Below are 15,441 nucleotides of genomic sequence, written 5' to 3' on the forward strand. Positions count from 1 at the left end.
TACCTTGTGTGGTGAGAAGGAGCAGAGGCCAAGATGCCAAAGAAGGTCAAGAAAGACTGCATGAGAGGAAGGGAAGTGTCCCGTGACCTCGGTAATCTGGAAACTCTAGGTGCCCTGTGCTTATATACGTGATTAGGTTGCTGCAGGTGTCTGAGGTCACAGGCGAAGGGGCCCAGAGTATACATTTCAGGCAGCAGCTAGAATCTCACACAAGCCCTTTTTAGCACACACACACACCCCGTTTTGAAAGGTGATTTCGATATCATTTTCAATGTAGTTTTTCTGTTTTTTTACAACCCAAACATGCATGCTAGTAATGACTACAAGGAGAACTCCTGTTTTCTCTCTACTCCTCTCCTACCCTCAGCACTTACACAGGAGCGGGACTTACTTCCGTACTTTGTCTCTCTCCATGTGCTCTTGGAATTCTCTGAATTGCCTCTCTTAACTTTGTCCGTGGTTGTGAGCCAGCTATGCTGTTAACATAGACTAGACATGTTTGGGTGTGCCTTTCCACATTGTCAGAATTTATTGAATAATAATAACTTCACAAGCTACATTCCTTTCATTCACTTTAATTCACTAAAAATATGAATGGTTCCCTTGGCATCATGACTGAGGCAACTGCAAGTTCTTTTATCTCATTCCAGTCATAAGCACTGGTGTCGGTAACTTTCAAGTCGAGCGTTGTGTCTTACACGCTGGAGTGTGCGTTACAGAGAATCCAGGAGAGGGCTTCAAGAGGCAGCCCTGGGAACAAAGACAGAGAGCAGGCAGAAGAGCAGGGTCACTGCGGTGGTCACTGAGGTCAGCCAGGGGAGGCTTTCAGGCTCACAGCCATTCAGGACATGGAGTTCATTCTGCAGGAACTGGCCTGTTTGGGGATACTCAGCTGCTTCTGACGCTCACTTCTCTCCAGTCAGGCAGACATTCAGTGTGGCGACTGGTCTGCTGGGTCCTCCTGTGGACTCATCCGAAACACCAACTGCCCATAGCTCATAAGGAAAGCAGGGGCACGTTCCGTCCCATCTCAGCCTTGTCACTGTCTCTGTGCTTGCTCGTCTTCACCTCCAGTGGACTGAGGGCTCCTGTCAGGCAGGAGGTTTTTTATCTTTGCAGGGCTGGTGTCTTGGAAATAAGTGTGAGAATGGTTAAGTTGGCTTCATCAATGCCAGCTAATTCTTACATCGTGTTCCCCACACACCTGGTGAAGTCAAATCAAAGATTTTAAGCCAGTTTTAACAAACCAATATGGTTCACGTAGTGCGCTAATAAATGAGAGACAGTATACTTAGTAAAGAGGCTGTCATTCTGAGAGGCACAGTGCATGGTTTCTGATGGTTCTCTTCAGGGTGACCATGTTCCTTATCTAGATTCATACATTCTTAACAAAAATTATTTAGCCTTTTGGGGCTTTAGTTTTTTTGAGCTTAGTAGGTCTGCAGGTTATATTCGACGAAGTTCTTTCCAACTTGAAAATTCTGTAATGGATTGAGTGTTTTCTGTTGAAACTGAGAATCAAAGGATGGTTTTTATACTAAAAACTATTTTAATCAAATAGAAACCTTGTTATTGAGAAGAACATCATAAAATAAACAAAGAGAGCATTTTAATAATGATAGAAACAGGTAAGAGTGGCTATTGTCATGATAAGGGGTTCAGGGAGGCAGAAGAGACCCACACTGGGACTTCTAGGCTCTTGATATGCCCCAGGAAAGAGTTTAAAGACACCTCTGGTATGAGGAGCAGACAGAGCTTCATCGTAAAGGGACGGTACACCCTTGAGAATGGACTTCATCTAGGTTCCCAGAGTCACGGACCACTGGGGACAGAAGCAGAGATCTGAGCCTTGTGCACCGGGAGCAGGTATACCTCCCTGTGCCTTCTGGCTTCATGATACCTAGGCACTGTGAGAGGAGTCACCAGGGGAGCTTTGCCTATGGGAACACAGGGGCCATCACTGCCTCCATTGTGACTCCGAAATGTTGGTAACAAGGGACATGGGAGGTGGCCTTCAGGGAAAACCAAGTGTCGTTTTTAAATGTGTGTGTTATTCTTTCATGTGGGTTTTGTGTAGACTCAGTGAGGTCATAATCCTCCTCATTCTTTTTACAAAGGCAGAGCTCACCTGAAGTTTTAATTATATGACCAGTTCAGGGATTTTTATAAAGATGAGGGTTGTACCACCAGCTGATTTTCCCAGTACAGTGACTACTGGCATGATTTTTGACAGTTAACTAATCTCTAAACTGCTTCAATTATCTTGTTTTCCATAGTGAGAAATTTAATTACAACAGTGCAGATTGTGAAAAGGTTATTTATGAAAATGCATTTTAAATGTGAATTGAAAAGCCTAGGGACACCTTTTTATTTTAGATAAAAAAGACGAAGGTTTTATAATTTTTTACTTTCACTTTACCAAAAGCAAGGGGAAGAGCATCAGGATGTAGTTTACTGGAAATGTCTACCAAGAGCCTCCTGAGTCAATCTTTTCCTAAATTTCTTGAATGGTTGACTTATTTGGGGAATAATTCAAATAAACTGTAGGAAATAATTCCATATTTTAAATATGTGAGTATAAAGGTGTTCCCCCCCCCACACCTCTTTCACCTTAAGCAAAATCAACAACAAAAAGTGTCTCATGTAGGGAGGGAGTGCAGGGCTCTAAAATGACATTGTCACTGCAGCATGGAAACACTGTCTGCCCTCATGATCAGGTTCCCCATTTCCATCTAGCCAGGTGGTGGTGGTGCATTTAAGCTAATGTGACAGTGGCTCACATCCATCAGGTAAATCAGACCTGGGCATGCAGGGGCACTTGAGAACCTCTAGATTAGTGGTTTTCTACAGGAACCAGGCATCCTGATTTTATCATTTTTCTTTTGCATTTAAGTAGTGTTCATAGAACTCAGTCTCTGTCCTCAAGTGAAACAGAGTCTGGAGAGGAACAGAGTCAGGGAAGAAAAGATCGTCCCCCGCACCCTGCCCCGCGTTCTTGGCGGGGGGTGGACCTGTGTAACTAAAGAAGAGCAGTCGACTTCAGTAGCATGTCTTCTTCTTGTCTCCATAGGAAATACCCAGGAAATGAGCGACTGTTGAAGAGGTGGCTTATATATAGCACTTCAATAAGCAACAGTGCATTTTTAGGAAGCAACCAGACAAAAGAGAAGGACTTTGAGTCTTGAGAGCAGCAACTTGGGGCAAGGCAAATAAGTGGGAGTAGAGTGATGTAAATTCCTCTGGTGCCATCTCAGGCTCAAAAGGCTCTGAGTTGTCTTTAGTGATCAACCTTTGTCCCTGCTGATAGAGAGAGGAGGGACACTTGTAGACTCATGTCTAACTTCCAGATGGGGTAGGGCAGAGAGGTTTGCTTAGATCTTTTTGTTCTCATTTGCCCTCAGCTCAAAATAATTCTTATGCTAACGTGGTGACATATGTGGTCTCCTGCCATGGTCTTCCCTCTTCCTCTGGATCCTCTGAAGAGCCCCCTGTCAATTTTAGGTGGGTGGTCCATTTTCTGGATCCAGGTGTACATGTCTTCTTCAGAGTACTTGTCTTAGACAATGTAGTTACTCCTTGTCTCATCGTTTCCCCTTAGATTTTAAGTCATTGATGGTACAGGGTGTGTCTTTTTATCTGTAGGGCCCAATGTATAAGAAGAACTCAAGTGTTAGATGTCTCCATACAGAGGCAGAATCCACTGAACCTTCAAGATAAGAACCCATGTAATTGAGTTATTTGCAAAGAATACTTAGAGGGACCAAAGAACATGTGCCATTGAACCCAGCAGGTGAGAGGACTGTGGCACTGAGGCAGAAAGGGCTGGTGGGATGTCACCCGTGGACACTCACAGGTGCACACCCATGGAAAGCTCTGCTGCACTGCAGCCAACCAGGAGAATGTTGGTAGTTGTAAATGATTGATGAGACATTATCATCTTTATCCTTACACATTTATTTTTATTTATTTATAGGTAGATTGGAGTGTGAGGTACATAAAAGGACATGGACTCTTAAAAGATCCTTAGGGACTATTGTGGTTTAAAATGAACAAAGTAAAATGAAGCAGTAAGATGCAGGCACCTCGCTGTGTTGTGCAGTAGCGTGGAAGACCCGCTGGCTAGCAGTGTGTCTTGGCACGCCGCGGAAGTCACTGCAGCACAGGCCTAAGTCTGCTCCATGTAGACAAGCTGTTCCTGGTGGTAACGGGCAGATTGGAGAGCCACACTGACTCTTTTCAAGTCTTTGCCCTGCCTTTAATTGCTGTATAACCTCAATCAAATTGCATTACTGTTCAGTGCCTCAGTTTCTAGTCTACAAATGGGTATACATCAGTGCTTATCTCATGGGGTTGTTATGAAGTTAAATGAATTGACATATGGAAAGCACTTAGAATAGTACCTGACCCATAAAAGTAATAAAGGAGTATTTTTGTTATCATTGGCTCAGCAATCTAATTCTGCATGCTGGGGTGTAGCTCAGAGGTGGATTGCTTACCTAGCATGTGTGAGACCCTGGGTTCGATTCCTAATGCAACAAAAATATTTAAAAAGTAAAACCAGAAATCTAATTTTGTTTACCAGTGGAACTCTGTCTTTCAGGGAGAATCCTTACTGGTCCTCAGGTGTTAGCATGTGAAAAGCATGACATCAGGGACTATTCACACCCCACCTGACAGAAGGGCTGGTACTGGAGAGAGGATTTTAATCTGTATTAAGAGAGGATTTGGCTGGGGAAAAGCCCAGGAGGCTCTCCCTACACTGTGTAAGAAAACCAGTTCACACAGCACTTGGGCAGAGTGTCTGCCGCCATCTCTTACAGGCCAGCACACCCTTTCCCAGGGCCTCGCAGAGCTGCACATGTGTCGGGCACTTGTGTCAGCGTGGGGTGGGCAAAATGTCTTTCAATGGTAGAAGGGATATAAAACATCACAGACAGCAAGTTTTAAAGCAGTGAGGAGAAAGCAGTTGTTTCTGTATGTAATAGCATGTATGGATCCTACAAACAAGGTTGAATGAGAGAGAGCTGACAACAGAACAGTGGACACTCTGGTTCCATTTACATGAAACTGAAAAGCAAGTAGAACTCACCAGTGCAATTGGCAGGATAGTGCTTACTTTTGGAAGCAGATGTTAACAGGAAAGATGCAAGAAGTGCTATGGGGACTGTCAATGGTCTATTCTTGATCCTGGTGCTAGTCACACCTGGTGGTAACCAGCCATGCTCAGTTGGTGAAAATCTCTTAAGCTGTGAGCTTCACGTTCATACCTGTTTCTGACTTATTTTATGCTTGAATAAGAAAGTTGACAAAATGATCACTTTGTAAGTAAAAGAATTATTCTGGTAGACCAGATACTCTCATTTTATACACAGGGCTGCCTTTGGACATCAGGCTTGTTTCTCTTTTGAACCCTGATTGAGAAAGGTGGCTATGGTTCTCTCAATTCCTAAAGAAGGTAGCAGAGAAGCTGAAGATAGTCTTGAAAGAAATTTAGAGCTCGGGAAAGTGGAAAAGAAAAATGACCTTTAAGGTCCAGCAAATTTGGTATAAGTGGCTGATGTCCCTAGGCTTTGGGTTGGAACCCAAAATGCTATACTCTCAGAGGAAGCCACTCATCTGCTCCATCTCTCTGTTCTGTGTGGGATGAGGGGTAGTCTGGAATTGTTGATTTATCTGATACTCAGAAAATACATATAAATTCACTCTAGTGAAATACAACTACATGGATCTCAAAATAATTTCATGCATAGTTTTAAATAATCCAAAATTATAGGCATGTAAGAAATCACTATGACAAAGAAAAGAAAAAGAATAGAAAGCCATAGTAGAATCAGATAGTAACTAATCTTTTTAACTGTGCATATCATAAGTAAGAAAGCTAAAAGTAGGATAGATTGTTTAAGCAGAGAATTATAAAATATAGAAAAAATAAACATTTTCTCCAGAGGTTGAAGCAGGAGGATCTCAAGTTTGAGTCCAACCTCAGGAACCTGACAAAATACCCTATCTCCAAACAAAAAATAAAGAGTTCTTGGGATGTAGCTTAATGGTAAAGTGCCCCTAGGTTCAATTCTCAGTATGACAAAAGAAAAAAGGCAGACATTTTGAACTGAAAAATTAAGAAAAAAGAAAACTAAGTAGATGAGTATAATAGAAGATTAGACACAGCTGAAGAAATAAATAGTTTACTCTTTTTTGTCTGTTGATCTTCCCACAACCATTTGAAACATACATTTTAATTCCCATTTTGAAATTGTAAAACTTTGGTTTAGAGAGGTTAGTGACCTTTCTCAAAGTTGTGCAGCTAGTAAGTGGCAGAGTTGGACTTAGGCTACAGTCACCTACTCCAAAGAATGACGTGAAGCAGTGACATTCGTTCAGAAGCCACTAGTACATTCCTAACAGCCATAATAAGCTCCTGGGCATATGATTCAATAAAATAAACCGTGCTGAATTAGAGTGACATGGGAAAGAGTTCTTACTTAGAATCATTAATCGATGATTTTTTAATTATTAAAATAGCTTGGTGTATATGTTTATAGTCACTAATGATATTCATAATTTATACTACATTGACAAAGATGATATTACACAGAACCCCAGCTAAAATAAATTTATGAAGGCTTTTTTTAGCTTTTTGTTTTGTAAACTCAAAATAATACTTGTAAGACTCAACTAAGCTTTTAACAGTGTATTGTATATGAAAACTTATTACATTTTGAAATAACCACTTATTACCCTAATTAAGGTGAAGTTTTATATCACATAGCATGATTACCTCTTTTTAAAAGTATTCAACACTGAAATCACATTTTTATATATGACTTTAAAATACATGAAAATGATTTTTCCTTGGTTTAGTTATTGTGCTTGATTTTTCTCCTGACGAAAATAGAATTAAATAGGTCACGCTATTTCCTTCATCCCAGAAGAGCTCTTCTTTTCAATCCAAGATTTCTCTGGTCATGGACTGGTTTCAGTTTTACAGTCAGGGATGGCACCTGGAGACTCTGCCTGGGTTAGAACATGTCTGCCCTTTCTGTAGCATGGCATCCGCCCTCTGTCCAGGTCACCACTGCCAGTTCAGTATCATTTCTAAGCTGAAAACTTGGATGTGTAGCTTCCTCTTAAGCTTGGTCCTTGTAATAAGGTGAGAACCCGTAGTACTAATTCCTAGTGCACGTGTATTCTATATTTTGTGTGTGGCAACATAGAAGAGTGGTATTAGGGATGGAACCCAGGGCACTTTACAACAGAGTTTTCTTTTGTTATTTTTTAATTTGAAATCAGGTCTTGCTTATTTGCCTAGGCTGATCAGCAACTTGTGATCATTCTACCTTGGCCTTCTGGGTCACTGGGTTACAGGTGTGCGCCACTACATCTTGCTATTCAGTTTTTTGGGGGGGCTGGGGTTACCGGGGACTGAACTCAGGAGCACTCAATCACTGAGCCACATCTCCAGCCCTATTTTGTATTTTATTTAAAGACAGGGTCTCATTGAGTTGCTTAGCTCCTTGTTTTTGCCTTCGTCTGGCTTTGAACTTGCGATCCTCCTGCCTCAGCTTCCTGAGCCGCTGGGATTATAGGCGTGCCCCACCACATCTGGTTATTCACTACTTTTAATAATGTTGTTGATTTTCAGAAAGAGAATAAACACAGAGTTCCGCAGGGAAATTCTTTTCCTCGGGGAAGAGAATGTAAGATTGATATTTAATGTTTCATAGGAGAGATCTCCTTACCAAAATGTACAGTATTTTAATAAGTGCTGCTCTTGCGCAGTAGCTCCTTACTTCACAATCATCTCCAAGAATTATTTCCTGCCATTGGGTTGTTAATTAGTTTTTCTCTTCATTCATTCAAGAGACATGACTATGTGCTTCCTGTGTGCCAGAAGAAGAGCGCAGTCTGGTCCCTACCCCCTTAGGGACCTGGAGTAGTGAGATGGAAACGATGCATAAAATAACTGCGGTGCCATGGAATGCACATTGCCAGTTATTAGGTGGGCACAAAGAAGGGGACTAATTCAACCTTGAGTCCTGGTTGGCTGACCAATAAGATGATGAGGGAGGGCAGAGAGGTGCAAAAGAGGTGGGTCGCGGCACTCAGAGCTGTCCAGGGCTTGTGCAAGGTGATGTGTTGAGGCATGCAGGCAGCAGAGCTGACATGGGCCCTGGGTAGTCAGGCACAAAAGAGACGATTTTTTCTTATTTATATAATAACATTATAAAAATTCCTCTTTAGGTTCTTCCATGGCTAATGGAGGAATTTTAAAAAATAGTGAGAGTATTGTTATAATTTAACATATAACCAAGTGAAATAATAAAATACAGTATAGAAGGGGATGTTAAAGATTTAGTTCAAAAACTCATCTAAGTTTAGAATCTATTCTTCAAGAAGCCTGCCAGAGCCTGGCATGGGGAACTGACTTCATTTCACTGCTGACACTGCTCCAGTATGCTAAAAGATTTTCCTTACACTGGAAATCGAGCGTCACTTCTCACATTTCCATATGTTCTCTTAGAGAACTCCTGGTTATGATGTGGTGACCCGTCTACATGTCATACGCGTCAGCTTCCTTTTTGCCAAGTGGCCTGTGCCTCTTCAGTTCACGTGCTGCTTCCCGCGGTACTTGCCCTGTCTGGCTAGTGGATTTTCAGGGATGAAGCTCAAATGAGAACCTTCAGTTCTGTCATAGCTTCTTAGTGCCCCCAGACAGGCCGTGGCACCTGCATGATGCCATCAGTGGACCTGACACACGTTTTGCCTTCCCATGCTGCATGTGGCTGGCTTGTGGCCCACCTCCCAGGAGGCAGTGTGTGTGTCTGATCATGCACAGTGAGACTGCACGCCTGTCTTCACGGTGTCCTCTCCACCCAGTCCTCCTCCTCTGTCCTGAGGATTTTTTTTTTTGCTTCTTCAGAGCTCTAGCCATCCCTCACGTGATGGAAACAGGAAACCGGGCATGTCAGTTATGGTAAGCTGCCCACTCAGGTTCCTCTGGAAGAAGCCTACAGAGCTGCCTTGCTGTCAGGATGCAGGCAGTCCTTTTTGCCACCACCTGGCCCCTGCACTTCTGGAACAGTGTCTTGAACCCGTGAGCAAGGCACTGCTCAGGATCCATGGCACAACCGAGGCCCTTCTGTAAGCACAGAAGCAGCTCTTGCTGCCTCACCACCCCACTATCCTTCCAACCAGCCCCAAAGTCTACTTTTTACCTCCTAAATCTCTCACACCCATCCCTTCCTCTTCATGCCCAAGGTGAATCATTAGGTTCATTTGGGATAATCAGGCTCATTAGTGTCCTTGAGAGCTTCTCCCTTGGACCACCATGGCATCCCAGCTGGCACATGGGCCATCTGGGGCTTCCCCCTCTGGACATCCCTCCAGCTCATCTACCACAGTGGAGTCTGAACTTGTTGCTCTATGCTCAAAGTATCCGCTCTTTTTCTCCTGGCTCCTATAAGGTAAATACCAGGTTCCTACACTTCTCTTAGTCTTGCCCTGTTCTCGGCCAGTGACTTCATCTCCTGCCTTGCAATAACAACAGTAGAAAGTCAAGAAAAACTTCCTCCATCCCCTGCCTAGACACTTACATTTATTTGCAGTCAGCTAGGTTTTGTTCCTTTTCTCCTTTCACAGTCTTCTTAATGCTTCCCTAAATTTCTCCTGTGTTGTCCTTTGAACAAATAATACTTGTTATAATGGAAGGGATTGCAAAATATTCATCCCCCATGGCCAAGTCCAACTGCAAAATCATGATGAAAGAAATCCGGTGAAAACTGCAGATTAATCTTTTAATAAAAAATACTTTCAGGGACTGGGGTTGTGGCTCAGCGGTAGAGCACTCACCTAGCACGTGCCGGGATGCTGGCTTCGATCCTCAGCACCACATAAAAATAAAATAAAAGGGTTCTGTGTCCAACTACAACTAAAAAACAAACAAAAAAGCAAATTCAACAAGTGTCTATATCTGTTCACAAGTAATCAACACCTTTGACATGTTAAATTAGAGTAAATAAATTAAAAAAAATACTTTCAATATAAAATACTGAAGTTAGTAAGTCAGTGACTTAAATCAACATTTTAAACAAATTGTTAGCATTATAGCAGATTCATTGAGCAGATAATAAATGATGTAACTGTAGAGGTAAAATCATGTAATACTTAGTATTTTAATGAATTTTTGAAATTCTAGTCATTTACAGTCTTATTTCTTTTAATAAGCATATTTCCAAACTACCAACAAATTACTAAAGAAGCCATCATCTACACACTTTGCCAGCCTGAATGCTAGATGCAGTGACCTCATTGGAAGTTTGCCTTCTAGATGCCCTTTCTGCTCCAGGCCCACATACCATTGAGAGAAATTTCTAAAACACAAGTGAATTATGTCATTGAGAATCCACACCTGCCTTCTTTAATTGGTCCTTTATGGCATTGTCTGTGGTTTCTCTTCTTCCTCCTCTCGTCCACTTGCGTCTCACCACATACCTATGACAAGCTGTGTACCTCCATGTTTGAGAAGGGTTTGCTCTGTACCACCGTGTTTCATACCTGCTTTTCCTTCTGCCTAACTTTGATCTTTAATGACTTTCCCCTGCGGCTTTTGCTTTTCTGTTCTTTGAACTAAACTCTAGCATTGACATTACTAGGAAATTTTCTTCCCGTGTCCCTTTTCCCCCAACCAGGCTGGTGTGTCCCACCTCAGTGCTTACCTTTGACATGTTGAATTAGAGTTTTCTCTTTAGTTGTCTGTTATCTCTGTCCCACCCCATCTCATGCCAGAGAATTCACTGACTGTGTAGAAGCTTTCCATCCAGGGTCTGACTGCCAGAAACTGGTGAGGGTGCTACATGAGGACTTCATTTTTTTTTTTTAATAGTAATTTTCCTTTTGTTAGGAGATGCCAACTTTCTTTAATTTTATTAATTTTCCAGAATTCATGTTTACATTTTGCTATAAAATATATTTAACATATGGGCATCAGTTATAAATTATGTCTTAATCCTACAAAGATAGCACTACCCCTTCACATTAGTATTTGTTTTATAAAATTGGAAGGATTACAGTTTAACATTCTGTTTAGATATTTATGTTTACCTAAAGCAAATAATAAGTTAAGGTCGATTATTTAATAAATGCTTCTTAAAGAGAATATGTGTGATGTTCAAATCAGGACAATTAGCATGTCCATCTCCTCAAACATATTGAATATTTACATTGTATCCTAAAATATGTACAATTATTGTATCTCAGCTAATTTTTTTTTTAAATTTTGAAACAAAGTAAGATAGTCCCTCAAAACTAGTCATTTGGCTGGTACCCTTGCAGCAGTGGGTGCAGATATTCATCTGTGACCTGTAGAGAAATCCAGGAGAGAGGTCTGCATGGGTGACACTGCACTGGAATGAATAATAAGATCAGCTCTCCTTTATAGACTCTTCATATATGTCAGGCATTTTGCTGGAAAGTGTGCACATGCTTAAATATATTTTATATTATATATTTTAAATTATGAATTTTATTCTACTGGTCTTATGTTTCTGCCAATACTACCTTGTATTTTACAAATTTAGTTTATTATAAATTTTGAAAATGGGAAAAATGTATAGTCTGTCCTTAAGAATGTTCCATGATGAGATGAATGCATATTCTGCCTTTATTGAGTGTAGCGTTCTATAGATGCCTATCAGCTGTGTTTGTTTCTGTTGTTATTCAGAATTGCTAGGTTTTACCTAATGCATTTTAATACTCTTATGTTATTACATATCTGTGCTAATTGTTTTATCTTCTTGATGGGTAAACTTTTCTATCATGTAGAAAATTTAGTGATAATTTTTATCCTAATATCTGTTCTGTCTGATGTTTAGTATTATAGCTACTCAAGCTCTTTTGGGAAGTTAATATTTCCATCGTATATCTTCTTCCACTCTCCTTCTTTCAGCCTGTTTTTATCTTTGGATTCAAAACATGCCTTTTGTAGGCAATGTGTAGTTGGATAATTTTTTTCACATGCCTTTTAGCTAATCTAATCATACATATATATACATACACATACACACACCCTATATATACATACATAGATATAGATATATTTGCTGTAATTACCAATAAGATAGGATTTATATCTGTTTATATGGCTCTTTGTGTTCTGTGTCTTCTTTTTGTAGCCTGTTGCTTTCTTCTATGCTTGTTATTGTTTTGTTTTTTATTTGTTTTGTTCTTTTACTGCATCACTTTACTTCCCTTGTTACTTTTATGAATTTCTGTTTTCTGATTATTTCCTAAACATGCATTGGGGATTATAATTTACATCTGAACTTATAGAATGATGGAGATTTTAGGCTTGTACCAACTTGACTTTTAACACTACATGAAAGCTTGCTTCCTTGCACTTCCATTCTCTCCAACTATTGTTCCAGTACTGTCCTGCAGTCATATCTTCATACAGGTGTATTTTAAATAAGGTAGAAGAATTATAATAAAAAATTCATTCATATTCTCTTTTCTGCTTACCTAAGTATTTACCTTTTCCAGTATTCTTCGTTTTTTTCATGTTAGTTCAAGCTGCTGACTGACCTTGCCTTTGCCTTAAAGGACTCCCTTCAGTATCTTTTTCAAAGCATAGCTGCAGCTGATAAATTTTCTCAATTTAAGATAGCTACATTAAATTCTCATAAATTCAGTCCAAGCATTTGGGGGACAATTTTTATTGAATTTTTTGTAGAAACCATTTTTTCATGTTTCTTCACGTCTCGTTTTTGTTGTTGTTGTTGATGTTTAAAACTGTTCAATATAATTTATCAATTCTGAAATTAAGTTCTTACAGGGTTTCTTATTATTTTTGTTATTAATGCCTTCTCCAAACCAATTCTGTAAAATCTTTATTTGTCATGTATTGCCTCTGAAGTTTAGTGCGCAACTGCTGAGTGGAAGGAGATTTCATTAAATGCATAAAAACTTGCTGTTTTTTGCCAAGGGCCTGTGGATATCCACTGGCCCTTGTACCCAGTTCTCCCTAGTCGGTCTGCAGCTGGCTCTGGCTCAGCCTTCGTTTCCTGCTGGTGCTGAATCTCAGCATCAGTCAGGAGAGAGACCTCTGGGTTTTGTCAGGTCTTCCCTGGGTGTGGATGTGGCCTTCTAGATTCTTGGGATTATTGCAGAGCTTTTTAAAGTCTGTGTGAATATTTCATTCCCCTCTTTTCCTTTTAAGTTTTTGGATTAGCCTGCTTTTCCACTTCTTCTTCAGTGCCATAGACAGCCGACATCTAAAAACAATTGCCTCTGACTGTTTGCTTCAGATACCCCTAGGGGGTAGGCTTTTTTGCCCAGTGTGAGCTCTGAGTTGGGTCCCATAAAGACAGTTCTCTGGGTGTCACTTTGGAGGAGCTCCAGCCATGCTCCATGTTCTACCCTCCACTGGCCTCTGTACTGCTCCCACTCTGGCCTGGGGTATACAAGGCTCCTCCAAGTGGGGCACGGGTTAGAGCATCACAAAGCTCACTGCTGTTCTCACCAACATTCAGCCATTTGTTAAAAAAAAAAAAAAAAAAGGAAAGAAAGAAAGAAAATGCTCCCTAAATCTGTACAGTCTAATGATTAATTTTCATCATCCTGAAAGTGGTGATCCTGACTTTTTTTTTTTTTTTAACTCTTTGCTTTGGTACTTTGGAGCTTCTTACTCTACCATCTGTGCTGAAGTCATTCTTATATTATTCTTTGCACTAAAATTAGACATGCATTAGCTGGTTTAACTAAAATGAACTAAAAGCATAATGATTTTTTCCAGAAAGTTCTTTGAATGTCTTTGTGCTTCTGTTGTGTTTTAGGACTATGATGATGGATACAGCACTGCATATGATGAGCAGAGTTATGATTCTTATGATAACAGCTACAGTGCACCAGCTCAAAGGTAAGTCAGTCCTCACTACCAGTGCCACAGACACGTGCCCTCCACCTGGCTGTACTCTGGGCCAGTGTGACAGGCAGCTGGTAAGGGTGATTTGACTTGCCGTGTTTTATTTTTGTTTCTGATAATCAGAGAATCACTGTCTGTTTTACAAACTAGCATGTGTTGACCTACCCACATTTACTTTTCTGTGAAAGCATTCTTGCTTGGGAAATAAAATTTATTTATTATAAAAATTTAACTTCAGTGTTTAGTGTATTCTGATGAGAAGGAACAGCCTCAAAGGATGTTACTCTTCAACCTTAAGGCTGAAATAATGTGGGAAATGTAGAAATGTCCTGTCTTTGTGCCTGAAGATGAAGGTGCCTAACATTTTGTTTCCTAGTCATAGAACTTTTTGATTTCTTAGCAGCAATGCTCCTATTTCCTAACAACTTCAAATTCCCCCTTGTGCCTAGTGAGTATGTTTCGATTGCTTTTATAAAGAAGTATTTACCCAGAAATAAGTATCATCAGAATTAGAATAGGTTTTGTAGTTGCCGCTCCTGGAGACATCCCTTGGTGTGTTCATTGGTAGGCAAAACCAATGTTTATTCTGTGCAGAACATTTTCCTAAATGCCTAGAAACCTTTTACTTCAAATTTACAATTCTGAGAGGAGGGCAAAGATAGTCATACATAAAACAAAATATTCGTTTACAGTTATTACAATATAAATAACATGGACCATGTGGTTATTTTGATGAATGAAAAATTCCCATTTGAACTTACACGATGCCACTCAAGCTGGAAACACCCAAGTTCTCTTACTTGTTCACTGTAATGCCCAAGCAGACAGGGATATTTATAGTTTTTTTGGTTTTGCGCTCAACAAAGCATTTCCTCTGTAACTTAGGATAATGCCGCAGCCTCGAGGCGGGCTTTGGCCGACAGCTGCTCTTTCTGGCATCACATTTGCCCCCTGCAGTGTGCTGGTTAGCAGCCCTCCTGGGGCCTGGCAACCCCTTGGCTGGCACATCATGCGCACTGAAGGAAACACTCCCTACAGTATTGTATCTGAGTATCTGACACCTTTGTAGAGGGTGGGGTGCTCCTCCCATTGTATAGAGGAGGAAAGGAGCACTAAATTAGGTCATTTGCTAAAAATCACACAGTAAGTGCAAAGATGAAATTCTAAGTCAGATCTTTTAACTCAAAGATTTGTACTCTTGTAAGGTCATCCTCAGATTTTGTTTAATAACGTAAGTATTCACAAGTATTTGAGTTTTTGTCTAAATATCCTGGCAAAACAAGTGTTCTCCTTCATAACTATGCTACGTGCATAGTGCATTTCTGGTACTGTTAAGTTTCATAAAGGATGAGTCTAGTTCACATGCACATGGCACTCCTGACCGTGGTTCTGTAAGGCATATTCACGCCTGTAGACAAGGAGGCTGAATGACAGAGGTGTTCCAGGACTTGTGACTAAAGCTGAGAAGAGGTAACTAACTCTCTGTGGCTTCCAAGAGCCCCTTCCTAATTCCGGCTCCTTCC

The 15,441-nt window shown here is 40.6% G+C and overlaps 1 protein-coding gene across 1 annotated transcript in view; it reads left to right on the forward strand.

The window, feature by feature from the left end:
- The window catches only part of Khdrbs3 (KH RNA binding domain containing, signal transduction associated 3), a 173,575-nt gene that overhangs the window by 116,332 nt on the left and 41,802 nt on the right, over positions 1 to 15,441 (forward strand). Inside the window, exon 7 of the mRNA XM_015486511.2 lies at positions 13,830 to 13,912. Within this exon, the coding sequence (XP_015341997.2) occupies positions 13,830 to 13,912 (83 nt within the window). The remainder of the gene's footprint in view (positions 1 to 13,829; positions 13,913 to 15,441) is intronic.

This window comes from Marmota marmota, unplaced genomic scaffold (genome assembly GCF_001458135.2).
Source record: "Marmota marmota marmota unplaced genomic scaffold, marMar, whole genome shotgun sequence".
In the NCBI taxonomy this organism is placed as follows: domain Eukaryota; kingdom Metazoa; phylum Chordata; class Mammalia; order Rodentia; family Sciuridae; genus Marmota; species Marmota marmota.